Here is a 15,018-nt window from a genome sequence, read left to right as displayed (position 1 = left end):
GGGGGGGGGGGGGCTTGTCAAACACATGCATCTCGAAGTGGGCTAAGTTGTAACCATGGCACCTATAGAGACAGATTGCAATCCTTCAGCTTTGACCTCACTTGTCTGCCCACACCTCAGAAATAGCAAAAAGCTGTTTATCTGAATCTCAGATCAGATGTTGTCCTCTATGTGTGAGTTTTATACAGCAGCAAAACAGACTCCTGGCTGGGCTGTGTTTCATTTTGGTACTTCCTCTAAACGGTTGGCGCCAGCCTGCGCCGCAGCACGACCATGCATAGTAGCATTAGAGGATAAGAGTGGAAATGAGCTGTGGATATCATGTCTTCAGCTGATTTCGTAGTCGAGTGAGTCAGTGTGTCACTATTGAATACAGCCGTCCTAAAATCAGGGTGATCAGGCTACAGAATAGAGACTTTGAGTCATAGTTCTTGCTTCATTAGCTTAATTAGCTAATGATTTTACTTTTGAAGTGCTTAAGGACTGGCCTATGCCACTCATGATCATAGTCATCTAGCAGATAATTGACTGGACTGCAGCCATCTCCACAGGGTGGCAATACACAGATGTCTGATTAACTGTCACCAAGATGAAGTCCGTGTCATCTTGACCAAAGTGTGTATTAATGTCTCTCTATAGCTCAATCTCTTTTTTTATTCATCTGTACAGAAACACTGATGTACTTCCTGCTGGGTTATTTACTAAAGTGTGTGTATGTGTGCTGTATGTGTGTGCTTTATGTGTGTGTGAGGTCTCATTCATCTATCTCCACATGCACCCACTCAATCTCACAAAGGGCCAGCCATGAGAATGAGAGAGCGGGAAAACTGAAGAGGCAGCTGCCTCTTTGCTAATGTGAGATTGACACTGGAACTAAGAGGGTCCAATACAAAACACACACGTGCATCCATATGCATGGCTCATGCAAAAGCAGTCATACAGCATGTCTCATAGAGTCTCAAGTCATATTGTGCGTATGTACACTCAGTGTGAAAAATGGTGCTTATATAGAATCATGCACATTCAAAAAATGTATACAGCCAAACATACAATAACACACAAAGTCTATGTTGTTAACATCAACTTATACAAGCTCGCATATCACACATGCCAGCAGATGCACAAACACACACACACCAGCAGTCAAACACACTGTTTTTCTCGTTTTCTGTCAGCCTCATTTTCTCTCACCGCTAGCGGTCGTTTACTCTTCAGATTGTTCAAATTGAGCTTTTGAGACTTTTCATTTCCAAACAACAAAAACCTCGCTCTCAAATTAAACAAAGATCAGCGAGGGAAATTGCCCAGGAAGACATCTGCGACTCATTTTCCCCTGGAGTATATGATTAGGAAATTCATTTATGTCTAACGTATAATTCCTGCCCGTCTTTCAAGTGGGAACGTCCACACAGTGCCCTGTGTTCTACCCCTTGGAAGAAGGAAGGAGAAGTAAGGGGAAAAACAGCCTGCGGGATTGGGTTAGAAACAAAGACTATGTTGCTTGAAAGAATGCTCCACTCTCAGTTTTTTTTAATGATGTTGCTGGGATTTTGCCCCACCGGTTTTTGAGGAGGAAATGGGTGCTGCACTTGGCCCTCGGTACTTAGGGGAATGCAGATCTGGTGGCAGACCCAAGGCAGGGTCTTTGTCTGGAGGAACCACACGTGTTTAGCTCTGAGGGCCAAATGATGGGCCCCATCCCTCTGTGGTCTTGCTGCCCGTAATTAGATGTTTTTACATGATTCACTGGCTGTTGCAGAGCACATGTAGACTTAACTGACAGTGACAGAGGTGGAGGGTGAGGTCCCCTCAAGTGGATGCCTTCAGTGTATGACTATAAAGCAAACAGCGGTGATTATCAAATCAAAAACTGTATGTGTATGTGTACCATTTCAATGAAAGACAATTTATAAGTCACACTGGTGAGCTAATAAAACTTCTGCCACAGGAAGTGGAGATGTCATGGACAACGTTATGTCCAACATTCAACTTTTTAAACAAGTTAAACAACACGTAACTGTGTTTTTGGTTCGAATGCCATTCAAGAATACTGGTATATTTAATGTTTCTCTGCCTCTTTCTCCCAAACATTTCTTTGCTCTCCCAGGAAATGGATATGGGAACCACCGCAACTCGCCAGGTCTGCTGGTCTCTCCAGGTGGCATGAACAAGAACATGCAGGCTAAGTCTCCCCCACCCATGAACTTAGGCATGAACAACCGCAAACCTGACCTACGTGTGCTCATCCCCCCTGGTGCCAAGAACAATATGCCCTCCATCGTAAGTAATCTTTCTGTCCCTCTTTTCATGTCATCATTCCTCCTTCCCCCGCCCTTTTTCCCTACAGTTTGTTTGCTATTGTATATTTCTTTTCGTGTACTCTGTGCGGCTTTCATCTCTTCATATCAGACTTGGGTTGATTATCTTGAGATTTTTGTGGTTTTCTCACGTACCTTGGCAGCTTCTTAAACGAACACCCTTCTTTAAAAATGTACCCAAGTCTGATATACAGTCAGATATACTCTGCTGTGTCTGTGTGCGTATGTTGGTGCTTATAGGCCCCGATATTTCTTTCCCTTCTCTTTCCTTTTTAATGAGGTGTGTTACGTTACTGTAGTTACAATAGTTCTTAGCATTCTCTTTTCACATTAGTTCTGTTTCCATTGGGTCGGTCCTATAGCAGCCCCATCCCTAGATCCACACATAGTCACCACTACTATATTCTAACTCACACTAATGTGAATTTATTACCCTCCCCTTTTAATGCCGTCAGTCTGAGGATGTCGATCTGCTATTGGTAAGTCAGACTGCCACTCAAATTTAGAAATCAAAACAACCCTTAAAAGGCCTTAAGAATCAGAAACTTCAGAAAGAGAGTTGTCGAGAGCATAATGTGCCTCATAGAGCTCAGAGCGTAGCAGCCGCCCGAGTCTAACCTCTTAATTTGCATTCAATTTTTGCTATCACTACTGAGACTATTACAGCTAGATACAGCGTTTTTGAGAAAAGCGGTCCCGACTCCAGAGAAACCTTTACCTTTATTGTTGCTGACTCTGCTGAAGGCTCCAAAGTCACCTCACATGACATTTTGTGAGGGCACATAGTGCCATCCAGTGGTGTGTCAGTGTAAAAGCAGCCTGGCCTCTTTTCTGCCTCAGCCCTTGTGTATATCTACTCCTCCCTTCCATCCTTTTTTCTTTTCGCCTGCATATAGTCTTATGTTGCACACATACAGCTCAAAGCTTTTATTACTCTGAATGTAGAAATGGAGGGCAACAAAAGAGTACACTATCATTTTGCATCAAACCTCCATTCTTTCCTGCCAAACCCTCCCCTCTGCTACAGTAAAGTGCCTCTCCCTTGCCGTCGCTACCCTGCGTTGCTGTGGAGACCGATGGTGTTACTATAGCGACAGTGGGCCCTCGGAAAGGGTGGTAAATGATAGGGTTGGCAGGGTTCAGCCGTGCCGCATGTCAAGTGATTAATTTCCCCAGAAGTTGGCATCACATTCATTCTCTCAGCATCTGTTGAGTGAAAGAAAGAAATGAAAGAAAATAATAAAAAAAAAATCTTTCTTGGTTTTATTGCAGTTTTTTGTTTGTTTTGTCTGGGAATTGATTTCATGTTCTCAAGCCTCTCCTATCTCTTTTGCTCTCTGTTTCTTCTCTTCCCCTGTCACAGAACCAGAGAATAAACAACTCTCAGTCTGCTCAGTCATTGGCCACCCCAGTGGTATCAGTAGCAACTCCTACTCTACCAGGACAAGGCATGGGCGGTTACCCATCTGCCATCTCTACTTCTTACGGTACCGGTATGTATCACATACATACACATACGTATATATATATATATATTCCATTTTTATTTCTCCATTAACACAGGCTTATTCTCTTACATCCTAAATGTTGATAATGTAGTATATTTTTATTTATCTTTTACTTTACCCAAACATAACCAAACAAGATTTGGTTTAGATGTTATGCACAGTAAAAATTATAATTTGACTCATTTCAAATAAATATGTTGCTTGTGAACCTTTCCAAAATGTAAGTGTTATACAAGCAAACTAACAGCAGAGGGTGCTATTGTCACACCAACTAACACATCCATGTAAGATCACAGCAGCATTTACCAGAGCTGCATTCTCTTTGCAACTTTGTTTGAACTTCTTTGAACAACCTATAATCTACATCCTCCTCTTCCCCCTTTTGTGTGTGTTTGTACACAGAGTATTCCCTGAATAGCGCAGATCTGTCCTCCCTGTCTGGCTTCAACAGCGGCAGCTCCCTTCACCTCGGCTCAATGAGTGGTTGGCAACAGCAACACCTTCAGAACATGCAGCACTCAGCCCTCGGCCAGCTAGGGTGAGTGCATTGGACTTAATTTGAGGTGTTGTGCGGATGCATGATGTAACAAGTAAATTATCACTAGAGATTATTTTTTGAAACGCCAAGAGTCCCTCACTGTTTTCAACCTTCGTTTGCAAGGTCCAACACAAATATGGCACCTCCCTGTTTTAATGAGGATGTGTGTGTGCGTGCTTGCATGCATGTTTGCGTGCGACAGACTGACTTCAAAATCTTAATTCTTGCTCTGTAACTCTGTAACCCCTTGCGTTTCCTTTCCTTCCTACAGAAATTGCTCTAGCTCTCACTTATGTCAGGGTTCAAATCTCTCCCTGCCCTCTGCTCAAAGCCTGCACATCAAGTCCGAACCTGTTTCTCCTCCTAGAGATCGCACCAGCAGCACACCGGGGGGCTACGGTGGCGTACCACCTCCCCAGAACCCCTCGTCCCGCCAGGACTCGGGGCGCTCCCCTGTTGATAGCCTGAGCAGTTGTAGCAGCTCCCACGAGGGCAGCGACCGCGATGAGCACAGGAATGAGTTCCACTCACCTCTGGGACTGGCCCGGCCCGCCCTGGACGAGCGCGAGAGCCCCTCCATCAAACGGGTGCGCCTGTCAGAAGGATGGGCAACATGATAGCTCTATCCTCACCCCGGCAGTGCCCCGAGTTGCCCTGAGCCCCCCGACAACGCAGCGTTACAATGCCCCCCAATCAACTCCCTCCTCTTCCTCCTCTCACTCGATATCACGAGTCACTCACCACCCAACCCCATGTCCTTTTATCTCTTTAACGCTGAAGGAATGAAAAGGGACAGCCCTTTTCAAAAATATGTTTGTAATTTCTTTTCCTTTTTTTTCTTTTCTTTTTTTCTTTTTGCTGAGTGTGTGTGTGCTATACATATTGACATTATATAAACCAGTGGGGTGTTGTAATGGGGGTTTGGGAGGGTGGGTGTTGGTTGGGATGGGACCGGCGGGTATTTTTGTTGGGGAACTATGCATAAATTGTATTGTGTGTGGATAAAAAGAATCACGTATGCATATATCTTTACACGTGTGTGTATGTGTACATATATGCATATCAACAAATAAACAAAAAAAATAGTCAGGTACTCTGTTTCATAAAACGTACTTACACTTTGCCTCAGCGATATATCAGTGACTAGAGACAAAAAAATGAAAAAAAAAAAACATTAACATGAGAGTGAGTGTGTCCAGTGGAAAACACCTTAGCACTTGAGTTGGACAAACAATACATGTGTACAGTGTCAGTTTCATTGCTATATACCTTCTCTGCAGTTCTCCCTTGCAAAAATGTGTGTTAACATTAGATGATGTCATGTTGCAGGTTCAACGTATTTATGTAAATAGAGGGTCAAGGGGGGAAGGGCAGGGGTCAAAAGTTGCCAGACATTACAAGATTTATTTACTCACTAAATGAAAAAGCTATTATGCAACATTTGAAGGATTGTACAGGTAAACAGGCAGACCCAATGCTAGACATGTGGAACCTTTGATGATTTTAGCGCTCCCTTAAAGAACAGAGCTGAGCGAGGACCACCCTTTGATCTAAGAGCTACGTTAGTGTAATCAAGAAAACTCTGGATCTAGTATTAATATTCAGTGTTAATAAACGAAAAAAGGAAAAATAAAAAACAATTGTACGATACACTTGCTTATATTTTCATATGAAAGGAATACAATGCAAAGCATTTTTGTGGCTTTTTGTAGTTTCTATAAGCCAGAATGTGTTTTTTGATAGCTTTGCTAATAAGAGATGGATAGTTCATCCAGAGGGGAAATGACAGGGCTTTGAAGCCCTAAGCCATGAAAAACAGACTGAGATCCAATGCTTTGCTGAACTGTTTTATCTTTGTAGAGGTTTGTTTTTAAACGTGTATTTCTAATTATATATAATAATGGTAATATTAAGAATCTTTAAAAAAAATCTGTGAAATTAACATGCTTGTGTATAGCTTTCTAATATATAAATATATATACTAATGATTTTTGTTGGTTTCTTAGTGGAGTTTCTATGTGCAGTTGCACATGTTGTCTGGTTTGTTTCATTTGAGCCCTGAACAGTGCTGATCAGGGGTGTATTTAGTCTAACCTTAAAAACCAGCTGGAAAGCATTGCCCGGGTTTGTGTGACGGAGGAAAGACAGGCCTGAATCCTGAAAAAAACAACTGTTAGTGGAAAATGTCATGAGGCTGGAACTGGGGATGACACGTAAATAAAAGTTGACACATGATGTACATGACTGTCATACTGATAAAGAAATATGACTGACCCTCAATCCACGTCTAGATTGCATTTTAATGCATCTGATTTTTCATTCTTAAGCTTAATTGACTAATTTAATATAGTTAATCTTATAAAATCATGTTTTTGACATTATCAGTGTTCTGCTCCAACTGAAATTTTCACCACAATCTCAGCTGGTCAAGATGTTGCACAAGCCCAGATCCAATCAATACAATTTTCTTTTTAATCATATTTATGTAATATAATTTTGCGAGTGCATTGTGAGTAATTATCCCTGATCATTTGGAAACTTAATTTGATTCTGTGTCGTCCTGTGACTCCTCACGTTCCACTCTTCAAAACAGGTTTCCACATCATTTTCAACATGTCACTGAGAGCTCAGCGACAGATACACAAGGACAAAAATTGATCATGCTGGTATGAAAGAAGCACAATTGTTTATTTTAAATAAATAGCTGTTTTGATTTTCTCTTTTTTAAACAATGAAACTAGCCACATATCTCTCTGCCTCCCACTCCCGTATCTGCTGTCACTTAAGTGTTATGATATTTCTATGTGCATATTTCATGCAGGTTCACTATGTTGTTACTGTATACAGTCTGTGTAGTCAAACAGGGGCAGAGCCTCTATAATGGTGTTCTTCTCTTTTTTTAAAATTCAATACAAAAAGGTTGAGAAAAAAATAAACATGATGTTTCAGGCAGCATAAGTGTGGAGAAACCAAAGCCAGTGGCATTTCTGTGTTGTAAACTCAACTTTTATTTTCACATTCATTTATGGTTTTTGCAAGCATTGAAACAAGACAATAAAAGAATTTGCTCAAATGTACAATTGGTTTCACATTTCAATCTCAGTCAGTCAAATGTAGCTTTAGCTATCAAGCTGCATTTTCAGTACCAACCACAATAATTTACCTGTTTTTTTTGTTTTTTTTTGTCGCACATCTGTCCCCCCCATGTGCATTGCATTGAACAGGTTATACAGAAAAACGTATCTTGTATTTACAATTTGTTATTCAGTCAGCGGAATCAGTCAGGCCTCATGTGAAACGGATGCTTGCTGTCCACTTGATCAGAGCACATTACACACTTATTATCGTGCTTGCTCACTGATTGAAATAATGCCAACGTGTCCTGATGGTTAATTAGAGTGCTGTAGTTTTGACAATAATTTTAACCAAAGACATGGAGAAAACTTGTCTTCATATCTTTATGTTGTTTTTTTTCTTTTTGTGTTTGTTAAATTTGAAGCCATTCTTTTTCATCACCTGTTGATCAGTTGTTCTTTGTCATTATTATAATAGACTAAATGTTGGTACCTCAAAATTGACCCAAGCAGTACCTCAGCTGATGTTTTGATAAAGTCACTTGCAGTGAAAAGGGGAGACCATACAACTGTACAGCCATGTGTAATAACCATGTAATACCATTGCTTAAGGTCCCTACATTCACATGGGATTCTTTGTTGCTCCACCGTGTTTGTGGTTTATTTAAGTTGTATTCAAAAGCTGAAAAGGAATTTAAAAAAAAAGAGTAATATGTTACAATGCTTAAAAAAGTCAGTCTGTAGTATCAAATGTAGCTTGTATAAACCTGAAAATGGGGGAGGTTTGGAACTAATGTTTTCTGGAACGCAAGAGCGGCTTTCAGCGGCATAAGCTGGCCTTTGTCGCCACTTGAGACTAAGATGGTATTAAATTAAATCCACATCTCTGTAACTCAAGGGACTTGATTCAGCTGTATGTAGTGAAAACGTATGGGGATGAAATAAAAGTCTCCTCTGCTGGAGGGAAAGGCTATTTGTATTTTGCAGAGATTTCAGTAAAGTTACTGGCTTTCTTAGTTATCCTGATGTGACTTGGTGTGATTTCATTGTGTTTGACTTGTTTCTGCATGCATCTATAAAAGTTACTTTCATACTGCACAAACTCAAAAAACAACAACAACATATCAACACGAACGTCTGCCATGAATGGAAGTCAGTGCATGGTGCCACAGAATAGGAGAATATAAAGTGCATGACATTGAAATAATGACAATGGCATCATTTTCACATTTTCTTCTTTCCATTTCCATTTTAAAAAATGTGGCCTTTTAACATAAGTATTCATACTGAAAAGACATTTATTTGACATTTAAAGCCAAGGTTTATCTCACTTAACATTACAGGGGCATCATCTCTCACAGTGATACATTGTGCTATACACAATACACATGGACCTTAAATTCACAGGGGGGAAAAACAGGTTCATAAACAATGCAAACACAGTAATCTGCTCCTACAAATTACAGAGGTGTGAAATATTCCCCTAACACACACAAATAGGCCTACTCCAGGACATATCTCATTCATCCCTGAATAAAAGAAGGGGAAGAAAAAAAGAGAAAAGATAGAAATAGGAAGGAGGAGCTCATCCTGTAAAATTCATGATTTTCTTTTCTTTTTTTTCTGATTTCCTCCTGACACAGGTGGGAATGTCTGACGCTAATAAATTGTAGATCTGTTAAAAACTGCGGATTAAATTATAATGGCTCATTTCTGACTTCTGAAAATACAATAATCAGTACAAACACAATAATCAGTAACAACAGTCACACATTTATTAAGAGATGACAGGGTGATTGCAGCAGATTGTCAACATGCAACAACACTTATTGAAAAAAAATAAAACACATTTGATCCCAACTGGGCGTATTTTCGGAGGCCTTTGTGTTTCTTCTGCGAACTGTCCATTTCTTTTCTACCGACTGCATGGCTCGCGTTTCAAGTGCTTATCACTTACATTAGGTAATACAAACATATGTGTTTTCCTGTAGAAACATGTCTTTGCATTTCGATATCGAGCTTTTCGAACCTTTCCCCCCCCCCCCCCNNCCCCCAAAGTGTCCCAACTGCAACTTATTTTGATATAATATAATTTTCTATGATTTTTATAGGTTTATTGTTTTTTCCTCTCGTCAGTCTGGTTTATGTGGGCCTGCTGTTTTGGCTCATATCAATAAAAGGTGCTTTTCGAATCAAAACGTCCTCCCTTTCAGGCTGAAAACGCAGCTTAAAGTGAAGACAATTTATTTTTTAAACTAATTTCAGGTTCAGAACACATATTTAGAAACTCGGGGAGCAACGTGCCATCTTTAAATCTATAAATCCCGTCAAATTATTTGAAAAAAAAAAAATGATGCGTTTACTGGAAAAAAAACAAACTGTAAACGTAATGTTACCTGTAGAAGTAAACACTCATTTCAACATTTTAATCTTTGTGATCAATTTAATTCTATCACTGTGATTCATTTCTTTTTCAATTTTAATTTAGGAAACAATACAATGCAGCAAAGTAATTCTTTCAATTAAACTCCAGTAAATTATTCATTTAGCAGTTAGATTATCCATCTTCATCTAGTCTTATTTATTTATTTATTTTAGTACATCTATGCTGTTATATATCTGGTGGCGATTCTTTTCTTTTTAAAACAGGCAGAAACAAAAAAAAACTCAAATCAACGATCAGGGTTACAACGTCTCAAAGAAGTAGTTTTATCTCAGAAGTAACGTAACGCACCTTCATCATTAGGCTGCTGTCGTTTTACTGGATGTGAACAAAATCGAAGATAACGAAATGATACATAGTTTCACATTCCACAGCGTTTTATAATTATTCTCTTCAAAACACTCTATAATAAGTCTAGTCTATGATTTACGGTACATATATGACATTACTGTAACGGAATCCTATTTTATGTGTGTATCGCTGCAATATTCAGATCGGGATGTGTGTGTGTTTATGCTGCTAAACAGCTACTTTTGTGCTTTTATAATTTATGGTATTTTTATCGCGGCAACCCTGTAGTGTATGAATCTTCTAAAGTGTCTCCTGGGTTACTGTAGCGCGTTTCCGCAGGTTTTAATTAGGCCGCACTACATGAAGTCCTCCTCTACTGTTTCATTACATTTTAGTGAATTTGAAGGGTTGATTCCAGGAGCCTGTGGTGAAGAAGGCTGATAAAGTCACTGTTGGCACAATATAATTTATTATCTGTCAGAAAGCATCTACTGCGACAACACTTCTCACACAGTTTCCCGAAAGGTCAGAATGATGCAAGACACGCCTCCGTTTGAACTGGCACACAGGTTTCTCAAATGTGATCCATCTCCTGTTAAACTCCACGGATACGAGGGAAATAAAAGCCAAGAGTAAGGTCAGAAAATGTGTGAGAATATGGAAGAACAAGCTCATTAAATTCTCAATCCAAATAAAAAAAAATAGAGACGATGTGTTTAAAATTTGCTTATAGAAAAAATAGAAATAGAAAACAAATAAATAAAGACCCTAAACAGTAACGAAAGTGGCCTTTCATGACCATATTCCAGTTTATGCTACAATTTTACCTATTTTGTATGATCTGTTCAGTGTAACATCCTATCATACCGGACTGTAGCAATTTAGACTTTCAACAAAAAGACTTTTTAAAGATTTTGCACATTATTGTGTATCACATTTTACACGCATTAATGTGTACGATTAAAAGTGGGTGAGGTGGCGGCGCCAGCAGATGTGCATGAAGTCCAGTGACCGTGGAGGATGGCCACGTTTTCATCAGCGACATTCTCCAAAATCACCACTAGATGTCACCATTTAGTCGTCTAGTCGAACTCCCCAACCTTCACCCTCCTCATCCTCATCCTCAGTCTCCAAAGCTATTCATGTAGATCGAACAGACATAAATAAGCTTGTGTAACTGCTGCACAGAGATTTCTCATGTTAGTGGCAGTGTGAGATAGAATATTCCTCCCTGTTCATTTAAATGTACACATTATTGTTTAAGGAGCGATTTTTAAAAAGGTAAAATCTGTAATGTAAAGTAAAAACAGACAGGAAGATATAATAATAATAATAATAATAATAATAATAATAATAATAATAATAATAATAATAATCATAATTTTCAAACAACAAAAGCTTTCACATACACATATAAGCTATGGACTTCTGTCTGTCTGTCCCCTAAAAGGACAAAAAGTGTACAACCGGTGCACGGTGAATGGCAGGAGACGCCTCACACCTCTACAACTACAGGTATGCTATTAAAAAAAATAGCTTGGCTGCTTCTTTAACTTGGAGGTGTTTCATTACGCCAATTTCAAATACTGTTTCTAGTGCCAGACGAGGCTCGCCTGTTATTACAAAATGCACCGTGGGCTTATGTCTGGCCTAAAAATTGGGGGGGGGGGGGGNNTTGTATTTTAATATATGACTGTTTGCCTCACTGATGATTTCTGAAAAGAAATTACGCTCCACGCTTATTTTGCTTGCCTCGTTTTGAATTAAATATTTTATCAAAGGTGCTCGTAGCCGGGTTTTTTTGGCTCACGTTACACCTCAATGTGAGCATTTTGATATAGAAATACACATTTTAATTTAAAAGTCTTATTTTGTTTGCCTCTGTTTTAAAGGCCATCGTCTAATTTCTTTAGAATCTCTAAAAAAACCCGATGGTGCTCTTGGACTCGAACATGCGGCCTGATGGCTCAATTATCACAAAACGCCGTTATATTAAATACAAATGAGGGACAGGGAGAATACCCGGAGTCCATAAATTGTGTCTCTCCTATACACGATTCAAATGAGGACCAGTGAACAGCGACTGTCCTCCTCTCCAGCCCCAACAAACTCTGGACCTACACAGTCTATGGTGAAGAGCACAAATAGAGTGGTTTTAAAAGATACAGAGCTCATGTGATTTACCCTGCTAGTGTTAAAGGTCTACAGTTCCGAGAAAGAAATAATGTTAACGAATTACTCAACCCTGATTCTTTTTTAGTCCGATTACGCACACCAATGGAAAGAATAAGAGGTTACATTAGTTAAATCATCTAAACCACCACCTCATATCACCTTCCCCGACCCTTTCCTATAAAAGCTCCTCTCACATCGCCATTAAAAACCAAATTAAAAAAAAAACACATCTCATTGGTTTTATTTTTTGAAGGTAAACGAGGGTGAGGTGTATCCCTCTCTGTGTTGGGAGGTGGTGAAGGAAAGGTGGGCCACACAACAGAGGATGGATGATTGGATGATTTAAGCTCACAGTGAGCAACACACACATGTAACGCCATATTCTAATACCCAAGACCAAGTAATGAGTAAATATGACTTTTCTTTAGAGTGACTAGCCCAGCATAGGTGGGGTAACGGACTCCTGTGGCTTTGAATATCTTTACGTGAGCTAGCCTGACCAGTGGTGTTGAGCCACGAGCAGTTCGAGAGCAAGGTTCAATGACGAGGGGAGTAGCCTATAGGGACTGGATCTGCTGTGGCTCATAAACCAGAAAGTTTGCCCTCCTGGAAAACGTCCCACCAACTTGCTTAGAAACGTCGCACGTAGCCAAGCACCGCGGGCACCAGTGGATTTTGTTAACTGGAAGGTAAGTTAAAGATGTTTGATCCAGGACGGGCTTTTATCCGGGGAGGACCACAAAGACGCAGGGAGCGCGGGGTTTGTAGAGAGGAGGAGGCTGAATGACAAAGCGGGGATGCATACATCAAAATGTCTGTCTTCTGTTTTATACTATGTGATAATTGTGGATATGTTCCTCTAAACGCACTGCACTCTCATGCGCGCGCTCGTCCCTGACACCACTGTGCGCGTGCACGGACACCGGAGGAGACAGCCTGAGCAATTGTAGTCTAAATGTCAGCGCTGCGTCACTGGATTTCTTACAAACCGGGCAGGAGACTTTTTGGTTATTAGTTTCCACACAACCCGTGTCATTCTCTTGTTACGAGCCAGCCGTCTCTGTCTTAAAGTATCAACTCCTTACCTCGGAATCTCCTCTATTGTCTGCCCACCAGAGAGCTCTTTGTCCAAGCATGCTGTATTAGAGTATTCAAAGGCTCTCGCCGATTTACATCATTCAGTTTTTTTTTTAAGCATCTCAACTATTAAGACCACAATGCCGCCGATATCGTGCCACACTACAGTCTGTATCACATCAACCCTCAATTTAAATTTGAAGTCTGAGATTTTTTTAGGCAATAAATGTAATCGCTCTAACAGACCAAACAACGTCCTTACCTCTAACACGCATACACATGTACAAAAAAAAAACACTGAGCGATAAGTATGTAATGCAAATCTACCCACTGAATATGCATCAATATTAAAAATAATACGCACACCAGAGCCAACGGCGTCGGAGAATTGAGAATGGCGGAGCGGGTCGTCTCATTACGCATGGGCGGCTTTCCACGCAGAAGCCACGGTTCCCCTTCTCTTCAGGTCTCCCTTCTGTCCCGTTCACGTTAACGAAGCCTCTTGGAAAAACAAACAAGGCTATGTTGGCTTTCAAAACGGCAATCAAACACCCAAGAACTGGCTGGGGGGAATTACTCCGACTGCGGCCGGGCGGACTATGTAGTAAGCGGGATTTGCATATTTTGATGCGCTAATTGCCTTGATGTATTTAAATATGGCTGCACGTAGCTGATATGCTTGTCTACGTCATTGAACGTGCCCTCGCTGTTAAACTAAAACGTGAATCCGGTTGAATCTAATGGATACGCCTGCAATTAGGCAAAGAGGTGGTGGGGGGTGGGGGGGGGAGTAATATGAGAAAGGATGCATTGCGTTCCCAGATTGCTGTCTTTTCAGTCACATGATGATTTTCTGACATTTTGTGAAAGGCATTCAGAAAAATAACATTTTGAAGAAAAGGGGGGAAAAAGAAAAGATTTTGATGATGAGAAGATTGTGACCGGTGAAAATAATACAGCAGGTACAGTCTGACGCTTTTGCGCCAAATTCAGAGAGGAGTGGTGTTCTTGCAGAGTAAAGCGCTCCACCTCGTCTTGCAGAAAAAGTCGAGCATTATAACATATTCACAAAAACAAAACAAAAAAGTATGTCATCACCACGAGAATTATCTGAAGACACGGGCTACTGGTAGGCTACTGACAAGTAGGTCACCTCATTCTAACTTTTTTGTGTGTGAAAGATTTCTCTTATCTTTCTTCCCTCTTCTCTCTCTAGGCTGTGTGTGTGTGTGTGTGTGTCTGTGTTAGTGTGTGCGTGTGTCTTCATGTCACTGAACTGCCTGTGCATGTCTGTGCGTATGTCTGGGCCCATGTTTGTGCATCTTTTGTGTTTTTAACGTCACACAACAGGTTTATTGACAGTTCAATTGCTCTTTTGTTGTGTTCGACATTGAGGTTCATAATGTGTCGACTCTCCACAGCCTTCAATTAAACAATTCCACTGAGAATACAGAGTATGATGGCACTCTCCCTTCACAAAGTGCTTTCAGACCTGAATTAAATCTATAATGCTACAACTCACCAAAAGGTGAAATCATCCTATTTTGCATACCACAATAATATATGCAAATGAGTACCATGGAAGAGTCCCCCA

General features: G+C 40.4%; 1 protein-coding gene across 8 annotated transcripts in view; it reads left to right on the top strand.

Annotated features, from left to right (window-relative positions):
• Nucleotides 1–8,458, top strand: part of mef2cb (myocyte enhancer factor 2cb) — a 72,798-nt gene extending 64,340 nt beyond the window's left edge. For all 8 annotated transcript variants that reach the window (XM_035657914.1, XM_035657912.1, XM_035657916.1 and 5 more), the window contains 4 exons: nucleotides 2,108–2,280; nucleotides 3,682–3,811; nucleotides 4,229–4,364; nucleotides 4,636–8,458. In XM_035657914.1, the coding sequence (XP_035513807.1) occupies nucleotides 2,108–2,280; nucleotides 3,682–3,811; nucleotides 4,229–4,364; nucleotides 4,636–4,981 (785 nt within the window). In that variant the 3' untranslated portion in view covers nucleotides 4,982–8,458. The remainder of the gene's footprint in view (nucleotides 1–2,107; nucleotides 2,281–3,681; nucleotides 3,812–4,228; nucleotides 4,365–4,635) is intronic.
• Nucleotides 8,459–15,018: the final 6,560 nt, after the last annotated feature.

The sequence above is a fragment of the Morone saxatilis genome, unplaced genomic scaffold (assembly GCF_004916995.1).
Source record: "Morone saxatilis isolate NCDOM2014 unplaced genomic scaffold, NCSU_SB_2.0 Contig16, whole genome shotgun sequence".
In the NCBI taxonomy this organism is placed as follows: domain Eukaryota; kingdom Metazoa; phylum Chordata; class Actinopteri; family Moronidae; genus Morone; species Morone saxatilis.
Note: the sequence above shows the minus strand (reverse complement) of the source record. Positions and strands in the feature narration are given on the sequence as shown.